The sequence below is a fragment of the Chrysochloris asiatica genome, unplaced genomic scaffold, assembly GCF_000296735.1.
Source record: "Chrysochloris asiatica unplaced genomic scaffold, ChrAsi1.0 scaffold00599, whole genome shotgun sequence".
Lineage (NCBI taxonomy): Eukaryota > Metazoa > Chordata > Mammalia > Afrosoricida > Chrysochloridae > Chrysochloris > Chrysochloris asiatica.
The window spans coordinates 178,026-196,532 of NW_006409117.1; the positions used below are offsets into that span (position 1 = coordinate 178,026).

Consider the following 18,507-nt stretch of genomic DNA (forward strand, 5'->3'; position numbering starts at 1 on the left):
GGTGGGGATTATTTTTCTGTCCTCTAGTATGAAGAAAAATGGAGTTCTGGTAGCATAATGGTTATGAGTCGTACTACATGTGGTTACAAGGTCAGCAGTTCGAAACTACCAGTTGTTCCACAGAAGAAAGATGAGGCTTTCTGCTCCCATAAAGATTACAGCCTCAGAAACCCCATGCAGGGTCGCTATGAGTCAGGAGCGACTCTGCGACACAACACCACCACCACCAGTATGAAGAAAATCTCCATTCAGTCTACAATTAGTATAATTTGTTTAGATAACACCATACACAAGCTAATATTAATCCCTCTGTTTCTTCCTAGAAGAGATTGCTAGACTAAATGGGCCAAGAGAATCTAACAGTGCTGTCTGAGTTCATTTTAATGAGAGTCACAAAGCGACCTGAGCTGCAACTCCCTCTGTTTGGCATCTTTCTCATCATTTACATGATCACACTCATGGGCAATCTGGGCATGATCATCTTGACCAAAGTGGACTCTCACCTCCACACACCCATGTACTTTTTTATTAGAAACTTGGCTTTGATTGATCTTGGTAATGCTACTGTTATATATCCTAATATGCTAGTAAATTTAGTTACAAATCGGTATACCATTTCCTACTATGCCTGTGCCATACAGATGGCTTTCTTTCTTTTGTACATTATATGTGTACTCTACATTCTGGCAGCCATGGCTTATGACCGCTTTGTGGCCATCTGTAACCCTTTGCTCTACAATGTTATCATGTCTGAGAGACTTTGCCACATACTGGTGGGCATTCCATATCTCTTCAGTTCCTTTCAGTCTCTTTTGATTACCAGTAAGGTTTTCACATCAACCTTCTGTGGTACTAATGTTGTTAGTCATTTCTATTGTGATGATGTTCCCTTTATACCTCTGCTCTGCTCAAATGCAAAAGAAATAGAATTGTTGATCATAGTATTTTCAGGATTTAATGTGATTTCTACCCTTGTGGTAGTTCTGCTTACCTACATGTTGATTCTGACAGCCATATTTCGAATGCATTCTGCAGAGGGTAGGAAGAAAGCTTTCTCCACATGTGGTTCTCATCTGACAGTGGTGGTTGTGTTCTATGGATCTGTACTATTTATGTACCTGCAGCCTGAATCTGCTCATTCTTCTGATAATGAAAAAATAGCCTCTGTGTTTTATACTTTATTCATTCCCATGCTCAATCCATTCATATACAGCTTAAGGAACAAAGAAGTAAAAAATGCTGTCCAGAGGGTTGTTAAGAATCGTTGTAAACGCTGTATTTGATACTCAATATACAATATTGTTCCAATAAACTGTGAAAAATGCAAACATCACTATTTTAGTAGATACAATTACATTCTCTTGGGTTCCAGAGTAAAGAACAATTATAAGCATTGATAAATATATTTACCCTTATATTTATTAAAATTATGAATGATACTTTTATGATTTTAAGTTAAATATAATTTCTTTCTCAAGTTTGTTATTGGTGATACCTAATAGAGAACATGATGGTAAAAAACAAAAACAAACCAAAACAAACACACATACACACACAAAACAAAACAAAACAAAACAAAACAAAAACTACTGTAATAACCAGAAGGAAATGTTTATAAATTTCCTAATTTATCTTTTCAAAGAACTTGGATATGTTTACATTAGTAAATAATGAAGAATATCTTGTCAAATAAGTCTAGAATGCATTTATTTTTGCTGAACACTATCACATAAAAAATATTCTGTGGAAAATGATACCATTCATTAGCAGAGAATGTTTAAACAAATGGTGACCTAGATTTTTCTGAATTGATATACATTCTATTGAAGCAAAATACACTTTAAAAAAAAAATGTTTTATTGTGAATTACGTGAGTAGTTTACATGGGAGAACATTAGTTTTGCATTCATCCTATTCTATATTGTTTCATTGCCATGGTCACAATCCCCTCCATGCATCATCAACCAACCAAAAGGTATACCCTGCAAGTCTGTCCCCTGGTCGTCAGCACACAGCCCCTCTCCCTTTTTGGGTCTAAAGTCCCCAGATGCTCCATCTCTCCACGTCATCGTCTCTGCCTCCATCTCTGGTGTCACTGCTTCTCTGGGTAGGGTACTGCTCTCTGCTCTTCTCCCTTGATGGTTTCAGGGACCTTCACTCCTAGACTGCAAAGTTAATCACTCACCTCCTTGCTACAAAATGTCTACCTTTACATTTCCAACCCTCACAATCAGTCCTGATAACAATTATTCACTATTGCTTCACAAGAGACCTATCTGCATTTCCTTTCATCAGCCCCGCCTAGACAGATTGTATACTACTCAGTGGAGATTCTACTTTCGTCCATGCTTTCTGGATCTAGGTTCCCTCTTGAAAGCTTGTAAGCCAGTCACTTCTTGCCTTTGTAGCCACCCCATTTTGGGTAGCCAATATCCAAGTTGCCCATCCCTGTCTACTCTGTGTACGGAGCGGGTGGGAATAATCCTTGCTGTAAAAACTTTTTCCCTCTTTTAAGCTACTGCATCCATATGTGTAGGTCAAGTTCATCAAATTGTATCACTCTTTTTTTCCTCTTATTTCTTCTTGTAGTTGAGCTCTGATTATCCAGTCATTGAAGCCAGGTCAAGTGGGCATTATCTGCAAGTGTGGGTGTTCATATACATATGCCCTCTCTTCTTATCAGCTGGATGCTTCACTCTCTACTCCAGGCCTCTGTGGCTATGTCACTAACTCTGGGTCAAAGAGTCCCCAGGTCTTGCCACACTGCTGGCCAACCCAGTCTCCACCCAGGTTCACAGGAATCTATTGACCATTGTAGGGCTTAGCTCACAGCTTCATTGCTGTTTTTTCCCTCACTTCCCCTTAGCGGGTCACCAATCAGAGTGTGAATTCCTATTGAGTCTTAGTCTTCAAAGGGGGTTTGCTCTGAGGGGACCCAACCACTTGCCTTGATGTCTCCTGGACAAGCAACTTGCTTGTTCTTGTAGCAATCATCCATTCTGCCTATATTGTTTTGTATTTTTCCTGTCAGTCTTTCTTTCAAGAAATATCTTCTGTTCTTCTAGCTGCTCCAGGCTGGTCTACCCATCCTTTCAAGTGGAAATTTCCCACCTCTGAAGATTCTGGATGTGTCAGGATTCCACCTATAGTCTTATGTAATGCAGAGGCTCTGCAGGAAGCCTCCTTCACTGGGCATATTGTAACCCCATTTTAGGTATTCCTATCAGTTATAGACAAAAGATGAACTTACCAGCTTTCTATAGTGGTATTTCTGACTATTTCTTTGTCTCCCCCTCCAGTGTTTATTGTATAATGGTATTCAATGGAAACCCAGATTCAAAAGATAGCCAAGTATCTTAACATTATTTCCCCATTTCCCCCATTCCAACCATGTCTCAATCCATGTATCCCAGGGACCTGTTGTTCCAAAGTTGTGCGTACATCATTCTTTACCTCTGTCCCACTTAACCCACACAAACCTGTCTAATTGTTCTCGCATCTGCTTTGGTCTTCCATTCCCCTCTCCCTTCTTGTATATTGCCCCCCTCCCCAGCACCCAAACTATCCTGTGTCTATTCCCTGCCTTGTGTTCCACCTTCCCCTCCCTCCCCTCACCCTACCCCCCACATCTCAGTAAACAGCAAAAAATCCTCCCCACTTTAATATGGGTTCTTTTTCTTAGTCTTTTACAGTAGTGGTCCTATGCAGTATTTCTCCTTTTGTGACTGACTAATTTCACACAATATAATGTCCTCAAGGTTCATCCATGTTATGTGGTGGTTTGTAGCTTCCTTGTTATTCATCAAGTTAGCATAATATTTCATTATGTGTACGTCCCAGCATTTGTTTATCCATTCTTCAGTTGATGGGCACTTTGGCTGTCTCCATATTTTTGCTATTGTAAACAGTGCTGCTATGAACATTAATGTGCATATATCTACTCCTGTTATCAGCCAGGTGGCATCATTTATGGACTCAAGTGTGGCAGCAGTAGTGAGGTTGGCCCAGAACCAGACATTATTTCGTTCTGCTGTGCATGGGGTCACTATGAATCGGTTCTGACTTGATGGCACCTGACAACAACAACACTAAAAAATTAATCAAAAAGGAAAATTTGACCTCAAGAGATTTTGATCTGAAGCAATAAATATATAGGGTTCCCAGTGTGACATGGTAGGATAAGCACTGGACTGCTTATACAGGTTGTTATGAGTTAGAATTGACTAGACAGTAATTACCAAAAATAATAATGAATATATAAATGGCATGTCATGACATTCTTTCTGGGAGCAATAAATTTTATTTGTTAAATTCTATTTGTTTTCTAGCTATCCTTTGTGAATCTATCTTCTTGGATCCATAACCGATGGACCATAGAAGACACCAACAGCTCCCTTTCAGTCAAATCTAAAATACTTTATGTGGAAAACCTAGGAAACTAATAATGGGTATATGTTCTTGCTATCATATGTCTATTATTTTATTGGTTGTCAAATATTATAAATTGTATGTCAATGAACTCTGTATTTTGGTGTTGTTTTCCTAGAATACTGTTATGCTTTATAAGAAAGAATCAGCTTGTTCTTTTCAGATGTTTTATTCCAAAGATGCTGATGCTATGGATTGTGTCCACCAAAGTATGTATTATATATCTTATACCTGTGGATGGAATCCCATTTGGAAATAGAGTTTTCTTTGTTATGTTAACAAGTCCATATCAAAGTAGGGACAAAAGTATTTTAAGCCCATCACACTTGAGATATAAAAGCAGCATATTAGGCAAGGAAGCTCAAAGGAAGGAAGAATAGATGCCACATGGAACCATCCAACGAACACAAAGAATATTGGAGAATTTTCTCCAGAGCAAAGACAACCTTCCCCTAGATATAGTGCCATTAATTCAGATCCCTAGTCTCCTTTATTGTGAGAAAATGTATGTTTGTTAATACCACCCACCTGTGGTATTTCCGTTACAATAGCACTAAGAACCAAGACAGTGGGCAAAGATCAAAAAGCAGCTTTACCCTCTGAGAGCTCTACCTGAGGCTAGGCATTCAATAAGAATTCTATGTTCTGTTGGAATCCTACTGTTTTCCTGCCCTGTGACTTCTGGGAATTGTTCAACTTGCAGCTCACTGGTGATTCTTTTCATGGCCTCATGCAGTTTAACTGTAACATGCCTGATCTAAGATTCAGTGAAAAACTCAAGAACTATTGTAGATATGAGATTTAGTCTGTGAATGGCTTCCTATTCAAGAACACTCTGTCAGACACAGTTTAGCTATCATAGCTTCCCCAAAGTCCAAAATGTGTATTCTAGGTTCAAAAGGCTTATTGCTTTTGTTTGTTTGTTTGTTTGTTTATTTGGAGTTTCCTTAAGTCCAGAAGGTACCTGAAGTTCAGAAAATATCTCAGTCCAGATAGCCAAGTACATCATGAGACACTCTTTCATTGTTATCTACCTATTTGTATAATGTCTGAATTTTATTTTTTTCTCTTACATTTTTCCAAAAAATATTCTAGTTGTATGTGGGATTAAGTCGGATCTTAAAAGAAACAAAAGTGATACAGTTCTCATTGAATCAATTCTGACTCATGGCAAACCCATGTGTGTCAGAGTCCACCTGTGCTCCATAAAGTTTTCAGAGGCTTATTTTCCAGAATTAGGTCACAAGACATTCTAATGAAATGTCACCAGGTGTATTTTAACTTCCCATCTATTTTTCAATAGCCCAGAACTTAACCGTTTACACAGCCCAGTGATTTCTAGAGTTAATTCTGATACTAGGACATAAACTGTGAACAATATTAAAAAGAATGGGTATTCCAGAACACTTCATTGTGCTCAGGAAGAGCCAGTTGCTCGAACAAAAAAAGGAAATACTGAATAGTTTCAAATTAGCAACGGTGTGCACCAGAGTTATATTTTTCCACCACACTTATTCAAACTATGTGCTGAGCACGTAATCCAAGGATCTGGATTATATAAAGAAAAATGTGGCATCGAGATTGGAGGAAGGCTGATTAACAACCTGTTATATGCAGATGATACAACCTTGTAGCTGGAAGTGAAGAGAACTTAAATACGTACTGATAAAGCTAAAAGACTACAGCCTTCAGTATGGGCTCTATCTCAATGTGAAAAACCAACAAAATTCTTCATAACGTGACCTATAAATAACATTAAAATAAATGGATAAAAGATTTGAAGCTATCAAAGATATCGTTTTTTACTCTAATCACCCATCAACACTCAAAAGAGGCAGCAGTCAAGAAATCAGACATATTATATTATGCATATCTGCTGCACAAGACCTCTTTAAAGTGTTGAAGAGCAATGATGTCAGTTTGAGGACTAAGGCGCTCCTGACCAAACCCTGGTATTTTCAATAACCTCATTTACCTGTGAAAATTGGACAGTGACTAGGGAAGAATGCAGAAGAATTGATGCATTTGAGTTATGGTGTTGAAGGAGAATATTGAAAGTACCATGGACTGCTAGAAAAACAAACACATCTGTGGTGGCATACGAGATCATGTTCGGTAAAGTGGAGGGTGAGAGACCCTCAAGGTGATGAACTGGCACAGTGGCTGCAACAATGGGTTCAAGCACATCAATGATTGTTAGGTTGGTGTAGGACCAGGTAGTGTTACCTTCTGTTGTGCATAGGGTCATTATGTATCTATACAGATTTGATGACACCAAACAGCAATGTTTAAATCATTTTTTCTTTTCTTTAGAAACCCTTTTAGTAATTGTTCCCAGTTGTTACTGCCCTGACTACCCTCTCCCTTTTGTATATGCTCCCAGGACATGCAGGCTAAAGGATTTAGTGCTGTACTGCTAATTAAAACTCAGAAAAATCAGACAAGTTAAGAGGAAAACCAGAGGCTCTGATCGCTTGCTTTCAAGGGAGACCAGAAAGTATCTGGTACCCAGATGTCTTCAACTAAACCATTAATTTTTTAAGAAGAGGCAAAGGGGAGTTACTCCCTGGATATAAAAGGCTGTGAACTGGGGAGTGCAGATTGCACTCCCTAGTGGGAGAGTCAGTAAAGTCACACTCTGAGAAAGGAAGGTGCCAATAACAAATGGTTGCTATTCAGGAGGGTATAATTACTCCAACCATATGAGGAAAATCAAGGCAGCCTTTGAGAAGGATGTTGCAGTCTTCCAGATCTGTCAATAAAACACATATTGATTCTTACCTCTTCTCTGTTATTGTCTGCAGTGGTTGGTGGGCAGACTTTTGTCCAATAACAAGTTCATGTCACACTGCAAAGTTCATGTCACACTGCAGTAAAATCTTACCTTATAGGCCTTGTGGTAAACAAATGCCAGATCGCATTTTCAAAACAGAATAGGCTTAGCATTTATTTTGGGGCGGGGGCGGTTTAAAAAAAAACAAAACTTTTTCTTATGAATTGAGTGAAGGTTTACAGAGCAGAGCATCAGTTGTGCATTCAACAGATCATACACATTGCTTCATTACATGGTTGCAATACCATACCCTCCATGCACCCACAGTTAACAGCATTTGGTTCTATTCACTTTAACCACTCCATTCCTCCCTGTGTCTGACACCACCCCCATCTTTCCTCTGCCAGACTCTCTCTGGTTGTATATTGCCTGCCCTGTCACCCATTTCAATGCATTTTTACCCTCTAGCACATGAATCATTTCTTATTCCCCCCGAAACATCATACTATTTCTTTTATCAGGAAACTCCCCCCTTTTTTGATGTACCAATAAATAAATAAACCCACACAGGAATATATAATCATTTAAACAACCCAAGGGTACATTCTGCAAGCCTGCCTGCTGGCTTCCAGGCTTGTCATTTTAATATTTTAGTTGATTAGGAACTCAAAAGCACATTGGGACTCAGCTGAAAAACATTTGAAGATTTATTTTAGGAATAAGGGGAATGGAATTGGCTCACCATCCTTTAGCACCACCCTACTCCTGTCTACTTTTTCAAAATAACATTTTCAAATCATCACCAATAATGATCATACCTACACTGATACCATCATCCTGACTCCTTCATGCAAACACCTGCTGCAAAGTGTGTTTGCACTACAACTGATCCAAACAGTAAATATGAACCTTATATGGGGCGCGGGGTCCATACAAGTTGGTGTATGATAGATGTTGAGGTTAAATCTGTATATTCCATTAATTCTAATGTTTCAATTCTGTATTTTATGCCACTGAATAGTTTGAAGTCCAACTGCTATCACAATTTAAAAATTTATGCTTGCTGAATAGTATCGCATTTTCCCATAAATAATGCACTCATATATATAATATGTGGAAATGATGAAATTAACATTTTAATGTTCTGGCATAGCATGCTCCTGCATAGACCACACATGTATCCAGATAATTCCAGAAGTGAATTTTGGCCTCATTCATCTATCCTTCCATATTGTAGGCAAATCATATCATTCTGTTCATTCTCTTTAACTCCTGCTTATGGGTATAAAATACTCTATAACTGCCACTTTTGGTGATAATTTTATAATAGTTATACAATGTATTTTAGAAGCAATTGATCAATTTTGGTAGTTCCCCGGCAACTTCCTTGTTGGAAAAACTATCTCCTGGTTTGGAGTCTTGGTGTGGCTTTGTAGGTTAATGTGCATTGTTGTTGTTGTTGTTGTTAAGTGCCGTCGAGTCGGTTCCGACCCATAGCGACCCTGTACATAGCGCTGCAAAATTAGTTTGAACCATAAGGTTGTGGTTGAGCTCATCAGCCACTCCTTGGAAACCCTATACAGATTACTATGGATCAGAAATGACTGGACAGCACTTTGTAAAAGGAGTCCTGGTGTGGCCCTGAAGATTAATGCAGTAGACTGCAAAATTGGTTTGAATTGATTCAGACGTCATAAGAAGCAGCCTGCGGGGTTTCCACTCTGTGCTGTGGGAAAACTGTGGGTGCAATGCTGGACCCTTTTGGGGGTGTGCTCCCACCCACCTGAAGGCATCGGGGCTGGGCAGTGAGGGCTCAATCTAGTGAAGAAGAAAGATATGTGAAAAATGAAATGTGAAAGATGAAAAATCCGTCTCACCTCTCCCTCCACATGCACAGCTCCACGGCTTCTAGCATTGGGTCACTGCCTCTGCTTGGCTGTCGCCCAGCCCTCCGACCTCAGTGCCTCTGGCCACCGCGGCTGCCAGATCAATTCCGGAACTGTCGTATTTTGCCTTCACAGGTAGATTTCTCCACAGGTGGGCGTGGGAAACTGGTGCCCGGAACCTTAAACCAGATCCAAAACTCTGCAACTGTTCTGCAGACCGCTCTTTCTCTGCTTTCCCTGGGCTTTAGCAGAGGAGCTTTTGCTATCTGTCTCTGCTTACCTGCCCCCAAACCGGAAGTCTCAATGCAGTCATAATCTGACCTATGTATTTGTTGAGTTGGAATTGACTGGCAAAACATGGGTAATACAATCCTAGAGCTGACATCATGTTGTTGTTGTTATGTACTGTGGAGTCGGTTCCGACTCATAGCAACCCTGTACAGGGTTTCCAAGGCTGTATATCTTTACGGGAGCAGAAAGCCTCATCTTTCTCCCATGGAACAGCTGGTAGTTTCGAACTGATGACCCTGAGGTTAGCAGTCCGATTCATAACCACTGCACTACCAGAGAGCTGCCATCATACTTTAACACTAAAGGATGAAATACATTATTCCTATGATGAAAAACAAGGTGAAGGTATTTGCTCTCACTGTATCAATTTGATACTATAATGGAGGTCCCTTTCTGTGTATTAAGACAAGAAAAATAAATTTAAAGGCATACATTTGAAAGGAAGGAATAAAACCATCTCTATTTGCCAGAGATATGATTGTTCATATAAGAAAAGGATCTGAAAAGTTTACTAGATTAATCATGTAAAATAGCACTGTCACAGTATGCAAAGTCAACATTCATAATTCACTATTAAATATAAAAGAATTAAACAATTGGAAATTTAAATAAAATGCCAATTTACAATAAACCAGAATACATGATCTATCTCTATCTCTATCTCTATCTCTATCTCTATCTCTATCTCTATCTATCTGTATCTGTATCTATATCTATCTGTATCTGTATCTATATACAAGTTTAACATGGTATAAATTGCAAAACACTGATTAAAGAAATCAATGATAAATAACTGGAGACATATCTATAGGTTGGAATACAAATTACTGTTGAGATGTGAAACTTAACTATTGATTGAATAAATCCCAACAGTTAAAAGAAATAAACTGATTTAAAAATGTATCTGAAGGGCATAGAAACTAGAATATCCCAAACAACAACAACAAAATAGTTAGAAGACTATATTTCTTATTTATTGTTATTATATTAGCATAGAATAAGGTTTGTTGTTGTTGTGAAATGCTGTCAAGTCAGTTCCAACTCATGGAGACCCTGTATAGGGTTTCTGAAGAGCTGCTGTTGAGTTTGAACTAAATACCTTACAGTTCAAACTGACCTTTTGATCCAGTGCTAATCCTACAGTGCCACACCAGGACTCCAAAGCAAGGTTTATTTGTGCTGCATTAACCACTCAAAGGCTTTCTAATATGTGGATGATGACAAGCTATGGATAACATTGCAAAGAATGGGTATTCCAGAACACTTTGTTCTCATGAACAACCTCTACATAGACCAAGGTGCAGTCTTTCAAATACAACTAGTTACTGGATGATTTAAAATCAGGAAACTTGTAAGCCAGGACTGTATTCTTTCACCATATTTATTTAATCTGTATTCTGGGCAGATAATCTGAGAAACTTGACTATCTGAAGCAGAACATGCCATCAGGATTGGAGGAAGATTCATTAACAACCTGTGATATGCAGATGATACAACCTTGCTTGCTGGAAGCATAAAGGCTTAAAATACTTACTGATGAAGATTAAAGAGTGCAGCCTTCAGTATGGATTGCATATCAATATATAGACAACAAAAATCATCACAACTGGACCAATGAATAATATCATGATTAAAACATAAAAGATGGAAATTGTCAAAGACTTTACTTTGCTTGGATCAACAATGAACACTCATGGAAGCAGCAGTCAAGATATTAAATGATGTATTTCATTAGGCAAACCTGTTACACAAAACCTCTTTAAAGTGTTCAAAAGCAAAGATATCAGTTTGAAAAATAAGTATGCCTGATACAAGTCATGGTATTTTCAATAGTCTCATATGCATGAGCAAGTTGGACAATGAATGAGGAACACCGCACAAATATTGATGCCTTTAAATTATGGTATTGGAGAAACATATTGAAAACACCATGGATTGCCAGAAAAACATACAAATATGTGTTGGAAAGAAGTATAGCCAGAATGCTCCTTAGAAGGCAAGATGTCAAACTTTGTATCTCATACTTCATACATATTATCAGGAGGGGCCAGTCCCTGAGATGGACATATTACTTGGTAAACTGGAGGGTTAGTAAAAAAGAGGAAGACCCCACCACCACCACCACCAAGGAGATGGATAAGCACAGTGGCAGCAGCAATGGGCTCAAGTGTAAAAACACTTATGAAGATGGCACAGGATCAGGCAGTGTTTTGTTCTTTTTTCATAATGTTGTTATGAGTCAGAATCATCTCAAGGGCACTTGCAACAAGGTAAAATGGATGATAACTATTCAAAATAGAGTCATTGAAATAAAAATATAATCCAAGACTTCTAAAGAGACTGAACAAATTGATGTTTTATTGACAGAAGATTCATTTTCATATATTAATTCTTGTCATACCTAATAACATGATCCTTATGAAGCTCACAGAGCTTAGTACATAGTGTATGTTATTATCTACATCCAAGTCTGAAGCTCTTTATTCTGTATATACATTTATGCATAGACATAATTTATACATTTCTAGTATATCATAATAAAGATGATTATTATTATTTCAGGTGGAATGAATTTTTATGGTATTAGCTTCTTTTCTCTTGTGAATGATTGTCATATATATTTTAAATTGACCCACATCTGTATGTTTCAATATTTTGTTCATTAAAACAACCACTTTTGAAATTCTAGTTTTCATTATAGGAATAACTTAAAATTGTATATCACATTTCAAATCTGGTAATACTGTTAACAAGATGAACGTACCCATTCTCCCAATTGTAAGTTAGCAATTACAATGTTATTTCAGTTTTTCTTCAGCTCATTGCTTTAAGAAACAAATGCGGCTGGTGCTAACCTTAGTAGAAAATAGAAGCTAAAAAATATAGAGAGAAAAAAGTTGTTTATTCAGTTTAATTTAATGCTAATGTAAATATATTTCTAACAGAAATCTTGTTGTCAAGCTTGACATTATAGAACAAAGGACATTGAATCGTAGGAATAATAATCACAGAATGAGATAATATATCTATGTTATCTTACAGAGTCTGGTATATTCAGTGAGATTTTGATAAAAGGATCTGCTTCCAAAACATGGAATTTTTTCCTGGCAGGTTTTAAAAACATCTTAAATAAAAAGGAACAAAATTCATTAAAAAAAAAAAAAAAAAAAAGATAGAGTTTGGATTTTAAGTATTGCAAAATTACTTTTTGAGTCATTCTACACATAAACAAGTAAATAAAATGTTAAGATCTGAAGTTGAAATCCAATGAAAATTCTGTTCTAATCCTAAAGGTAATGGACAGCCCTCCTTTGGAGATACATTACCAACCCAAAAAGCAAGAAACTTTGGACAAATAGAAAATTTCTTGAAAAGCTGAACTGAAAGAATGTTGTCCTTTTTATTTCCATGGGGGAATCTGTCACTCTTTAGAATATTTAAAACATCATTTAGAGTCTTAAGTAAAGGTACAATCTTGTTGTTATTGTTAAGTGCAATCAAGTTGGTTCTGACCCACAGCAATCCTGTGTAGGGTTTAGGAGCAGCTGGTGATTTTGACTCCAGCAAGGAACATTGTTGTTGTTGTTAAGTGCCATTGAGTCAGTTCCGACCCATAGCGACTCTGTCTAGAGTATTTGAGGAGTGGCTGGTGAGTTTCAGCTGTAGATCTTGCAGTACAAACTGGCTTTTCAGGCCAGCTCATTAACCCACAGCACCACAAAAGGAACATTACAGCTATACAATTATACCCGTTTTCTTAGAAATTCAAGAAAATATTTTTTTTTTCTTAAAACTTGCCTTACTTCAGACTGTCCTTAATGCAAATGTTATCTATATGAGCCTTCATATATATAATTTCAAAAAGTACATGAAATATTTCATTATTTTTGATCCCATTTTCCATTTACTTTTTGAAGCTTCAAATATTTATCTTCTTAGTATAACAGACAAGTCTAAACATAACACTGTATTTGTACTGGCTCAAAGTTTAATGTGATGGTATATCATTTTTATAATACAGTTCTGTGAATAAAATAGCTTTACATTTTAGGTCTGCTTCTTCACATGACAAATAAGTATAAGGAATGAAAAGATCTGTACAAACTCTAGGAGCTTTAGCATTCATTCATAGAATTCTTGTGAACATAAGTAACTGACAACTGACTGGTAGAACGTTGTAGGATCAACAGGGAAAATGCTTAATTTCTACTGCTCTTTTCATAGCATCCTTCACGTCTTTGTTTCTCACACTGTAAATCAATGGGTTTAACATGGGAATCACTAGTGTATAGAACACAGAAACTACCTTCTCCTGTTCTACAGAATACTGGGAACTTGGCTGAATGTAACTAAAGCTCAAGGTGCCATAGAATATGGTCACAGCCATCAGGTGAGAAGCACAGGTGGAGAAGGCTTTCTGTCGGCCAGCTGCTGAGCGGATCCTCAGGATAGCAACAATGATGAACATGTAGGAAATGATCACAACCGAGAAGGTAGCCATGGCAATGACTCCAGAGAAGGTCAACAGCAACAACTCATTCAGGGAGGTATCAGAACATGACAGCTTCAGCAGTGAGGGGATATCGCAGAAAAAGTGGCTGACAACATTTGGACCACAGAAGTACAGTTTGCCCAAACTTACTGTGTGTATTAATGAGTTAATTGTTCCACATATCCATGACCCTGTGACTAACACTACACACTTCCTCTTAGACATGGCTACAGTGTAAAGCAAAGGATTCACAATGGCCACATAACGGTCATATGCCATCACTGACAGCAGGAAACCTTCCGTGGTAACGAACACCCCAAAACACAAATGCTGCACCATGCAGGCAGAGAAAGAAATAGTTCCCCTCACCACCAGTAGGTTTATCAGCATTTTGGGTGCAATTGCAGATGAATAGCAGGCATCCACAAATGAGAGGCAGCTGAGGAAAAAGTACATGGGTGTGTGGAGTTTGGGAGTGATGCGGATCAACAAGATCATGCCCAGATTCCCCACAAAGGTAACTACATATATCACTAGGAACAACACAAAAAGCACAATTTTCATATCAGCCCGATCTGTCAATCCCAACAGAATAAATTCAGTAACAACTGTGAAATTATCTTCAGCCATGTGTTTGTGTCTTTTTTTCCCAAAGAATCTGTCATGAAAAAAAAAATGCAGAGATTTTAGGAGATTTTATCCATCTTTGTTGGGGATACCTTGAGTTTGCATTTTGTGGAATAAATTTATATAATTTAAGGTCTCTTCCTTGTATCATTTCTGCTACCCACTTGTTTCCCATGTCAATTTGATATGACCACAGGACCTCCTAATTGCATGGTCTCTCTCCTCAACATCTTCATAAATGAACCCTTTTTTTGAAAAGAGAGAATAATTTTTTATATTTCCTTAGTATATATCAATGTATATAATATGACAAATAATATATAGTTTAAAAGGCAGAAAGACATTATGATAGAGGATGTGGTTGAAATGTAGTTAATAAAAAAGTCATTGATAAAAAAATGGAATGTAATTTAAAAAAAAAAAAAAAAAACGTGGTCACTGCTCTTGTTTCTGAGAAATTGTCCCCCACACTGTAACAGTAAGGAGCCCTGCAAGGTTAGTAACTTTGGGAGTGAGGATACACAAACCATTATCTTGCATGCCAGGACCAGAAGGAATCTCTGTTTTTCCTGAAAGCTTACATAAACTTATAAATTTAAATAAACAGACTAACTGAAAATACGAATGTATATATTTACCAATTATTCTTTGATCAGTCTTTGCATTCTTCATCTTATAATCAATATACAAGTCAATTTAAAATTTTTAAATGAAAAACATGACCATTATATATTTGGCCAGAACTGTCCACATTTACTTAAGAATCAACACACTCTCTACTTCATTTTTATGAAGTAGTAAAGGGGGGAGTAGTTCATTTTAAAGTCAGGAACAGAGGACCTTAGGACCATCCTGGGAGAATAGCATGAGCGGAATGTAGACCCCTATGCAGAGAAGCAGCGACACCAGAGATGGAGGCAGAGATGACAACATAGAGAGACAGAGCAGCTGAAGACTCTAGACTCATGGAAAGAGAGAGGTTGTGTGCTGGTGGCCAGGAGGCAGGCTTGCAGAATGTGCCCTTAGGTTGTTTAAATGAGTGTTCCTGAGTGTTTTTGTGTACACCTACCCCACAAAAGAACAAAACAAAACAAAACAGAGGGAATAGAAGCAAACACTGTTAAATGATGATGCGTGGAGGGAATTGTAATCATTGCAATGAAACTGATGTTCTCCTGTATAAACGTCACTCAATTCAAAATAAAAACTTTAAAAAAAGAAAAAGAAAACCCTATGGTGTTCCTCTATACACACAGGGTTTCCATGAGCCAGAATCAACTGGATTGCAACTTTTTTATGTCATTATTTTAACTAAAACCATTTAACTGACACAAAAGGAAGAAGATAGAAATCTATTAGATAGGGGATAAATCCTATTTCAATAATAACTAGCTTAATTTTGTTTTGCAAGTTATTTTAACTGTATTATCCTGGGTAAAATTATATCCTTCCCTAAGGCTGCTGAGAAAATGGAAGGAGACCATTTCAGTACATTTTTTACTGTTTTATTCAGCTCCAATTAGATGCTTTAATTGGATAGTATTCCATTATAGTAATTAGCTACTTATAACAGTTCTACACACTTATTGTGTGATCTCTATTATTTCATACTGATTAATCTAAAAGTCTGAAAATATTGTATTATGCTGTTTTCTATTCTGAAATATTTTCACAAATGTTTTAGGACTATTTTTTTTTTTAATTTCTAATAATTAAATGAACATTACAAATGCTTGTTTACATACTAGCTTGTTAAGTAAAGATATATAAAATGTATCTCTATATTTTTCATGATTCCTCACATACTGTTTAAAAACTATCAACAAACTGGACAATAGAGGAAAAGGAAGATAACAAAATAACTATAAGCCTGAATACTTAAGAATTGCACTATTATAGATAGAATTCCCATCTGTTCTTTCTTCTGCCACTTTTTGTATAGTACTGATTATTTTTCTCAGCAAAATATCTATTTCTATAAATTGGAATATAATTTCAAACTATAATTTAGGGAATACAATTATTTAAAAACACTAGAGAGAAACTTATATGAACTATTCAATTGTAAAACTGCACACATCTTTTTCAGCAAAATTTGTGACAGTGTTGCAAAAGGTGCTAAATAATAAGATAAGGAAGAGTTAGGTACCATACACTCCAAATTCAAAACCTAGACAGAATTCTATAATATTTGAAATTTTTTAATTCTCTGAAGAATAAATGAAAATCATAAGAATAGTCAAAGAATTAGGTAGAGTATCAAATAAATGAATGTAACTTACCAGAGAAAGTTTAGGATAACAGCTTATTAAGAACACTCACATGCGTTGCAGTGGTTCTTAAATGTATTTAAAAATGGGAGTAATTAATAGTTTCTTGTGATTAAGAATGATCAATATTTTAATAGTAGAAAGCTGAGGATCGTTGTAGATAAGCAAACTTTAGGTTTAATTACATGATGTACAAACTAATGAAAACAATGGTTTCACATTTGTAATTCTTTCCTCAAAGAGGATGCATTTGAAAGAAGGGACTGATAGAAATATACATGCACTGATTCTTGTCTTTCTAATGAGGCCAGAGTCCCTGTTACTCATTTTAGATGCTGATGAAACTAATACAACCCCCAAACCAAAACCAACAAAATTATACTTTGGACTATGATCTAATGTCTCAAGAGACTTCTTAGGAATCCCCATGGAACTGGTTTTCTCCAGTGTGTGTAATGTCACAAAAAATGTTTCAAAGAGCAGAGGGAATCTTGAAACAAAGAATGAGAAGATATTAGAAGTACTGGTTTAAATAATTCATCAGAATGGAATCGTATTCCATTAAGATACGTTATAAACTTGGCCTACTTTTGGTGAAGTGGTAGTGGTAATGTGCCGTGGAGTTGATTCCGACTCATAGCGACCCTGTACAAGGTTTCCGAGGGTGTAAATCTTTACGGAAGTAGAAAGACTCATCTTTCTCCCGTGGAGCTGCTGGTAGTTTCGAACTGCTGACCGTGAGGTTAGCAGCCCGATTCGTAACCACTTTTGGTAAAGTGTTGTTATTGTTGTTGTTAAGTGCCGTCGAGTCGGTTCCGACCCATAGCGACCTTGTACAAGGTTTCCGAGGGTGTAAATCTTTACGGAAGTAGAAAGACTCATCTTTCTCCGTGGAGCTGCTGGTAGTTTCGAACTGCTGACCTTCAGGTTCGCAGCCCAATTCGTAACCACTACGCTACCAGAGCTCTTTGAACCAGGTTTGATCATAGTCGTATTTTTCTAATAACTTCTTATCAAACATCTCACCAATCATACTCAAACATGTCTGCTGCTAGTCGAAAAGTGCATCCTCTAGTAAGCAGAATAACTGTTTCATTGCAATTAGATTTTATACTTAGTGTCAATATTATCATTCATTTAAAAAATATTATTTGAGGGACAAACACAAGGTAGAGATTAAGTTAGTTACAAGAAGCACACAGGGCTGGATTTCGACTTATATCAAGGTAGAAAACTAGTTATTATTAAATCTCCTAAAAATAAATAAATGATGTTGTTGTTGTTGTTGTCAGGTGCCATCAAGTCGGAACCGACTCATAGCGACCCCATGCACAGCAGAACGAAACAATGTCCGATCCTAGGCCACCCTCACTACCGCTGCCACACTTGAGTCCATCAATGATGCCACCTGGCCAATCCATCTCATTGGGGGTGTTCCTCTTTTTCTCTGACCCTCCATCTTACCCAGCATGATATCCTTCTCCAGCGACTGTTCCCTTCTGACAACATGTCCAAATAAATATAAAATAAATGATAGTTTGATTTATTGATGCATTTGGATGAGAGTATTGACAAAGAATATTAAATATACCATAAACTGACAGAACACACGAATCTGTCTTGCAAGAAGAATAACTGGATGACAAGACTTCATCTCATGTACTTTGGTCATGTTATCAGGAGGGACTGGTCCCTAGAAAAGGACATCATGCTTGGTAATGCAGTGGGTCAGTGAAAAAA

The 18,507-nt window shown here is 37.1% G+C and overlaps 2 protein-coding genes across 2 annotated transcripts; one reads left to right on the forward strand and one right to left on the reverse strand.

Moving 5' to 3' along the window:
* Positions 1-341: 341 nt before the first annotated feature.
* Positions 342-1,283, forward strand: LOC102833516 (olfactory receptor 8K5-like). Its single transcript, XM_006877794.1, has one exon. It carries the CDS (start codon positions 342-344, stop codon positions 1,281-1,283), a length of 942 nt encoding a protein of 313 aa, XP_006877856.1.
* Positions 1,284-13,561: 12,278 nt separating this feature from the next.
* LOC102833901 (olfactory receptor 5J2-like) lies at positions 13,562-14,500 on the reverse strand. The gene has a single exon (XM_006877795.1). The coding sequence runs from the start codon at positions 14,498-14,500 to the stop codon at positions 13,562-13,564; it is 939 nt and encodes a 312-aa protein (XP_006877857.1).
* Positions 14,501-18,507: the final 4,007 nt, after the last annotated feature.